An 8,127-nucleotide genomic window follows, 5' to 3' on the forward strand; every position below is an offset into this window, starting at 1 on the left:
AGTATCTTCAAGGTATGCCTGTCCTGATGAAGGTGGGGAAATACCTGCTTTAACATATCTTAGCCTGAGTAAAGGTTTTTTTAAAGATGTTTTTATTGATTTTTAGAGAGAGCGGAAGGGAGAGAGAGATAGAAGCATCAATGAGAAACATCAACATCAATCCACTACCTCCTGCACCCCCCAGCTGGGGATAGAACCCGCAACCCACAACCCCAGGCATGTGCCCTGACCAGAAATCAGAGATTTCTTGGTTCGTGGGTCGATGCGCAATCACTGACCCACACAGGCGGGCAAGATTTTAATTTTGAAGTTTGCTAAAGGTCAGAGGCATGAAATATAAAAGGCATATTTTACAGTAATTAAGATTCTTTGGGGGAAGATTTCCCTCTTTGATATTTATGGTTCTCCTTTCTTCTGTTACTAATCCAATTCCTCACTACCACCATCACCACCAAAACAAGAGAGAGAGAGAGAGAGAGAGAGAGAGAGAGAGAGAGAGAGAGAATGAATGAATCCTGGAGATGAAACTAACACTTTAAAATAATTTCTAATAGATTTATTCTATCAAGTGCTTTAAGCCAGGGGAGAACTGGAATCTTAGTGTGATGTAGTAAAATGTACTATATTTTAGGTAATTATGCAGATTTAGAGCTTTATTGAACACAGAGCATAAGGATCTAAAATATGCCACGAAGGAATGGATCCACGTTCCAGCCAGCCTGGAATTTCATCTCTAATAGAAGAACCTAAAATGTTTAGCAGAGTCCGGCTCCGTCTTGTATCACTAGTGAAAGATGAGGGGTGTTCACCCCCATCCTACATTATTGCTTGACCATAATGTACCTATTATTCACTTGTTTAAACTTTTAAAACTTGTAAATAACTTAGAATTGACTAAACCCCTAATATCATTATAAAAACTTCATATTTTACTACCCAATATGGTCATTAGTATTTTATTTGTCCAAATTTACAATAATTTTCTAGCTCTTGCATGTATTTTGCAGTTCTTATTCTACAGTTTTATGAATTAATTTTGTTCATAAAAATATTCAACTTATTTTTACTTCATGATTTGAAAAGTTTTTATTATTTCCACTTTATCATTTTTTAATGGAACCTCGATTTTATTAGTCTTGTCTAAATGATACGGTTTACTTAAGAGGCATACATTGTGTTCTCTAGCATCTGTGTGATAAAAACATTTCACTATAACAAAGTACCTTTTTTCAAACCTTAACAAGCTTATTTTGGCCCCTCATTATTCCTGAAAAATAGGTAAGACAATTATGTACTTATTTATTCTATGGCAGACAGGAATTCCTTTACTATTTTTTAAAACTCTCCTATCAAGTTCATTGCTATTAAAGTTTGAAATCATTCTTTCTTTCTTTGGGGGGGGGCTTTATTTTATATATATATATATATATATATATCAGAGAGGAAGGGAAAGGGAGAGAGAGAAAGAAACATCAATGATGATAGAGGATCATCGATCAATTGCCTCCTGCATGCCTCCTACTGGAGATCGAGTCTGAAACCCAGGCATGTGCCCTTGACCAGAATCGAACCCAGGACCCTTCAGTCAGCAGGCCGACGCTCTATCCACTGAGCCAAACCAGCCAGGGCAAATCATTCTTTCCAAGGTGCCAGGATCTTCCTCACTCTCCGACATCTACACGTGTAATCCTTTTGACCTTCTGTTCCTCATGTCTCCTTGCAGCCATATGTGTCGTTGTCTCAGCAGATGGCACCACCTAGTCCAAGCAACAGCACACCGAACAGCAGCAGCGGGAGCAATGGAAATGACCAGCTGAGCAAAACCAACCTCTACATCCGGGGTTTGCAGCCAGGCACTACTGACCAGGACCTTGTCAAGTTGTGTCAGTCGTAAGTTGGGGTATGTGTGGGTAGGCTTCCAGGGACAGTATAGATTGGGTGACACTGGCTTGTTGCCAGATACTCTTATCCTGAAATACAATATTATTTTGCTTCTACTCCATAGTCATAAGGTTTCTCAGCAGCCCCTCTTAAAGAAATTCTACCTGCTACTAATATATAAAACCTTTTGTTTCTCTGAGGAAAGCAAAATAAGGCTGGCCCTTAAAGCCTAGTGTATGACTTTGTTTCTAACAAGTATCTAGAATTAATGGTCTTCGTGGAAAGGTTCCTATCCTTACACCTTGAATAGAAATATTCAGCATCTCCAAAGGCAGTGAGGATATAAGCAAGTGGGACTAGTCAAGTGAATTATGTACTTAGAAGAGCTTCTGCTGCTAGAGATATACCCAGTGAACCAGAGAAGCCCTCAGATTAGCGGGTAAAGGAGAAGTTGGAGAAAGAGGCGGTTACGTTGCATCTTCCCTCTAAAGACATTTGGGGTTCTTCGGAGTAGACGTGAGTCAGAAGGTGGAGGTAACGATTATGTAATTAGCCCAGTTAAGAATCCTGGAAAAACTGCATGTGTGTCGAAATGCCAGTTCATTTCCTTTAGGCAGAAAAAGTATATGTTTCAAATAATCTAGAGGAAAAGTCGGGGGATGGAAGGGGAACATCACTGGGGAGAAGGAAAACTGAATTTTGGTAAGTGGATGGTCGAAGGAGAAAAATTGGAACCGTCGATTATGTAAATTTACCATTTTTAAAAACTTTGTTTTGAAGTATAACAAGTGCACGGAAAAACGCACAGATCGTAAGCGTATTTACAACAGTGAGTTTTTACAAGGTGAACACAGCCTTATTGTTACCAGATCGAGGAACAGAACACCGCCACCTGTTCAGAAGCCCGCCCCTCAGTCACTATCTCTGTCCCGTCCCAGAGGTGTCCACTTCCACATGAGCAGCGCTGCTCTGAGCTTGTACGTGTCCTTTGGTGCACGTGTGCGCACAGTCATGTTGTGTCTATACCGACGAGTAAAATTGCTGACTCAGAGGATGTGCATTTGTGCAGCTTCTGTTGATATTGCTGGACAATGTTCTGAAGGAGTCACAGCAATTCGGACTCCCACAACGACGCCTGTAAGTTCCAGGGCCCCACGTCCTGGAGAAGCAGAACTCTGCCTGCAAAAGATAGCTGTGCGAGGCAGCCCATGCACTCCATAAACCCCTGACTCTTCTGATGTGGTTTGCAAATCATATGGATGTTTTTGTTAGCACCAGGCTACACAAACTCAGCCTCTACAGGCTAGATGGATGTGTAACACGGGTTCCTGTAACGCAACTTACCTTGCTAGGAAGGTATTTCCATGGCACTTAGTCTAGGACGAGTAATGTTTCGGGGAATGGAAATTGGCAGAAATGTTGGTTCATGAGGGAAAAGAATACTTATCAGTCTAATTCCTTCATTCCGCACCTGTGTTTCTTGTCCGAGACATATTGTGCTACAAAAATCTTCTCATGCCACATGACAGGGAAAAAACTCAGTTTTTCCCATCAGTTGCCTTGCCGTCTGCTGTGTCTGAAGGGATGAGCATAGTCGGGTCAGCATGTAGGATGGAAGTGAGGAGTCCGAAAGGGGACTGTGGAGAGGTGGCAGCGAGGCAGGGAACGCGTGGTGACTTATGAGGACAGGGAGGCAGCAGACCCCTCAGGGACGCGTTGAGCTGGGAGTTAAACCTCTCTAGGAAGGGTGTTTCCTATGCGTAGAAGGACGTCCTGCCTTTGTCCCAGTTGGTCTCTCTCCGGCTTGCAGGGGAAGTACAAGTGGCTGGATCCGAAGCCCCGGTGGGTGGGAGGAGAGGCGTGGAGTCTGGGACTGGAGCTGGCAGTTCTCTTGGAGGGGCTCCTCTGAGGGGGAGGCGGCGGGAGCGGCTCAGCGCCGCCAGCTGCCCGGAAAGTCTGAGCTCAGTCTCAGGCTGCTCAGCCCACAGCAAGCTCCACCCTGGGGCCTCCGCAGGGATGGCAGCGTGCGTGTCCTCTGGCCTCGTCTCACGCCGCTCGCTCTTCCTTTGCCTAAATTTGGGAAAGAATCCAAGTATGTAACCCTGAAGAGCTAGGATCACCCCTCCTCCCCCCATTTTAATGTGTTCTTTTCCCGGCCTCCAGGGCATTGCTTAGCTTATTCTTCCTAATCCATTGGTTCGAAGAAGCCCCACTAAAAACGTCAGTGAGAGGTCCCCGAGGAGCGAAACACATACATCAGCCATCCCACAAGCTTTAGGGATGAGAAGAGCCGTAGGAAAAATGCTTCTTTGGGATATTGGTCTTAAAGTCAGTCCCTGCTGAGTGGTTTCGGTTAAATCTTGTAACTTTGTTAGTGTTATCTGTTCTCTCTTTAACATTTTCACCCTCCTGGAGTGGAGTGGAGAGAATTTTTCTAGTGGAACGCTGCTCTTATAATCCCTGACTTGTGACACTCCACTCTGCTGCCAACGTATGCTCTTTCAACATGTTGGAAACATGACTGTCATACAAATATAGGTGAACACATGCCAAAGATTTACTCCACTCATTCATTGGTGAGGGAGCCAGCAGGAAGGTAAAATGAGTTCAAAAAGCATTTGAGGGACTGAGTATTTATAGGTACGGAAAAGAGAATGTTGAAATAAGATTGCTGGGTTACATACAAAACTGGTTCATATTCCAAAGAACAATAAAACAGTAACCTTTGGGATTTTCTTTTCTACTGGACAGAAATTATTTGCATTTCTACTGGATAAAAATCAACGGGTTAGTATGTATCTTCACTAAGCCTGGGCCCTAACCAGTAGTAAACAGTAAATGAAACAACTCGCTAGATAATTAAACATACCTTGAGTGGGCCTTTTGTTTTATTTATTTATTTATTTAAAAATATATATTTTTATTGATTTCAGATCCACTGGAAAGTGAGCCCACAAAACTGGGCATGTGCCCTGATTGGGAATCAAACCTGTGGGTTCCGGTTCATAGGTTGATGCTCAGCCACTGAGCCATGCCGGCTTGAGTGGGCCTTTTAGACAATATTCCAGAATGATGTTGAAAGGATATGCAATCATCATTTTGCCTTGTCATCAAGTTTTGGATAATTTTCCTTCCTTTTTTTTGTTTTGTTTTGTTAATCCTCACCTGAGGATATTTTTCTATTGATTTTTAGACAGAGTGGAAGGGAGAGAGAGAGACAGAGAGAGAGAAACATCAATGTGAGAGAGACACATCGATTGGCTGCCTTTGCACATACCCCGACCAGAGCTGGGGAACGAGCCTGCAACCGAGGTACATGCCCTTGACCAGAATCAAACCCAGGGACCCTTCAGTCCATAAACCGATGCTCTTTCCACTGAGCCAAACCGGCTAGGGCTGGATAATTTTCTTACCTGGTTGTGTGCCCACTCCCCTCCTAAGACACTCAAATCTTGACGATGAGAAATAGAAGTTTTGGAACCTCTGGTAATGGAGAGCTTAAACTTCTATTTCTCATCGTATGCTTTATAATTTAGAGCAGGAGAGCCGTTTGCAGTAGATTAAAGCTGAGGTCACTTGAATATAATAACAGTGATAACAGTTAAGAGTGTTTACATGTTTACCATGTGGTAGACACTCGTGCTTTATACTTATGAACTCATTTCCTGTTCCCATAAATCCGATTCCTGCCTTACAGATGGTGAGACTGAGGCACGGAAAGGTTAAATGACTTGTCCACGATCACACATAGCTACAAAGAGGCAGAAACAGGATTTGAACACAAGAAATTTGGTTCAGGTTGACCTTCAATCGGTAGAGGGATAGGGAACTGGGTGTCAGAGAAGATAAATGTCTATAGGTTTTTCATAGGAGGAACGGTGTTTGTCCAAAAGAAGATAAGTAACATCAAGGGTTGCTTTTAGTGCTTCAGGAATCCCTGCCTGAGCGCTGCCCTTGTACATTCTGCGATGTGCACGCCAAGCTTCTCTCCTGAAAAGACACTAATCTCTTTCTAACTGGTGTCTGAATCTTAGTTGGAGAAGAAGAGAGAAGCGTGTTGGACTACAGTTGCCTTATTTCTTGTGGGGAGCTTTGGGAATTAGGTTTACATGATAAGTCTAACATTTTAAATTCATCTTCTCTTTTCCTGTCATTAAGGTTTGGGTAGGATCAGTGTCGTAGTGGGAGTGGAGAAAGGACTGGGTTCATCCAGATGCCTCATTCTCTGTCCTTTCCTACACACCTGCCCCCAGATGATCACTTTGCGTTTTCTTCTCCCTTAGATATGGCAAGATTGTCTCCACGAAGGCCATATTGGACAAGACCACAAACAAATGCAAAGGTGAGGAAAGAGCTGTCCTGGTAATGGAGAGCAGCTGTGCGTGAGCCCACCCCTTGTCCCTGCCCTTTACTGCTGAAGGTCCCGAGTACCCAAGGCCAGAAGAAATCTCAGAGGTTTTCAGGCTAAAAGACCAGCAGAGCCCTGGCCAGGTAGCTCAGCTGGTTAGAGCCTCGTCCTGATACGCCCAGGTTGCCAGTTTGATTCCCGGTCAGGGCACATGCCAGGGTTAACCAATGAATGCATAAAGAAGTGGAACAACAAACCGATATTCCTTCCTCTCTTCCCACTTTCTCTCTAAAAATCAATCAATAAGAATGTTTTAAGACTAGAAAATATTTAGATTCTTTGGTGACCAGATCGCTAGAGCTGCAAATGCTATTTTGGGGACCTAAGGCTAGAAGTCTGCACGAAAGAGTCTTGGAGTCCCTTGGGCTTCCCTTGAACCTCCTGCTCCCCTGGCCTGGATGGTATATCTGGGCAGGTGAGGTTATTTCTCTTTAGCAAAGCACTGTAAAGGCTTTTGGGAGGTAGTAGGTGGATGACTCGCTAGGTATTATTTTGTGAGGATTAACAGTTTGGTTGGGTTTTGAGCAGTTTTAGGTGGAGATGGAAGAGTTGTAGGAGAGGAAAAGTATGTAGGTTGAAGTGGAGAATGGCTTCTTCCAGCAGGTAGCTGGTTATCTGCCATGAAGAGGCTGTGTATTCCCACCTGCCAGTGTGGCTCAGTGATTGAGCATCGGCCTATGAACCAGGAGGTCACGGTTCAATTCCCGGACAGGGCACATGCCTGGGTTATGGGCTCAATCCCCAGTAGGGGTGTGTAGGAAGCAGCCGATCAATGATTCGCTCTCATCATTGATGTTTCTCTCTCTCCCTTTCTCTCTGAAATCAATAAAACTATATATTTTTAAAAAGAGGCTGTAGTCCCATGCCTAGCATTCTGGGGTGTGGCTAGAAAAGAGGAAGGGTTGTTTTTTGAAGAAGTCAGAGTGGGGGTGCTGCAGATTATTAGAAGAGCCTCCTTCCTGAAGCCTCATTTCTGTGGAGAGAGGGAGAAAGGCGAGGACACCACAAGGACCTCAGTGCCCTGGGCACGCTTAGCTTTAGAGTAACTGAAACTGCCCGGCAGCGTGTGGCTCCGTGGGTGAGTGTCAACCCTTGAACCAAGAGGTCATGGATTCCATTCCCGGTCAGGGCACATGCCCGGGTTGGGGGCTCCATCCCCAGTAAGGGGTGTGCAGGAGGCAGCTGATCATGATGACGATTCTCTCTCATCATTGATGTTTCTCTCTCCCTTCCTCTCTGAAATCAGTAAAGACATATTCTTTAAAACACAGACCACACCTCACAGGGTCTGAGAAGCGGGTGGATAGTCACCTGAAGCCTCCCTCCCGCTTGTATTCGGTGGATCACAGCCCTTCCTCTTCTCCTGAAAAGGCGGGGCCTCCTGCCCGTCTCCCCCACCGCCCAGTGATGCTGTTTCCATTGCAGGCTATGGCTTTGTGGACTTTGACAGCCCTCTGGCCGCACAGAAGGCCGTGACAGCACTGAAAGCCAGTGGCATCCAGGCACAGATGGCAAAGGTAAGGGTGCTGCCCAGGTCTCTCCCTCCGAGGGGCTGTGGTGAGCAACAAGGTCCAGTTCCGAGGCTCCAGGGGGCTCGAGAGCCGCGATGCTGACGGGCAAAGGCCGCCTGCAGTGGTTCTGTTGCTATTACCTGGCCAAAGACAGCCTGCCTGGGCCTGGGGCCCGTTTAGCACCGCTGGGCTGCTGGAGGAAGGCCATGTGCAGGTCGCTCTGTCCAGGATGACCAGCAGGCAGGCGGGTGAGAGGTCTGCCCCCTTCCTCCCGCCGTGTCCCCATCCCCACCCTCCGCACCTCCCCACCACACACACAGCCTGTGG

The 8,127-nt window shown here is 45.5% G+C and overlaps 1 protein-coding gene across 2 annotated transcripts in view; it reads left to right on the top strand.

Moving 5' to 3' along the window:
• The window catches only part of RBMS2 (RNA binding motif, single stranded interacting protein 2), a 52,508-nt gene that overhangs the window by 26,947 nt on the left and 17,434 nt on the right, over positions 1-8,127 (top strand). For both annotated transcript variants that reach the window (XM_015557469.1, XM_006777883.2), the window contains exons 3-5: positions 1,724-1,890; positions 6,165-6,223; positions 7,715-7,806. In XM_015557469.1, the coding sequence (XP_015412955.1) occupies positions 1,748-1,890; positions 6,165-6,223; positions 7,715-7,806 (294 nt within the window). In that variant the 5' untranslated portion in view covers positions 1,724-1,747. The remainder of the gene's footprint in view (positions 1-1,723; positions 1,891-6,164; positions 6,224-7,714; positions 7,807-8,127) is intronic.

Source organism: Myotis davidii, unplaced genomic scaffold (genome assembly GCF_000327345.1).
Source record: "Myotis davidii unplaced genomic scaffold, ASM32734v1 scaffold509, whole genome shotgun sequence".
Classification (NCBI taxonomy): domain Eukaryota; kingdom Metazoa; phylum Chordata; class Mammalia; order Chiroptera; family Vespertilionidae; genus Myotis; species Myotis davidii.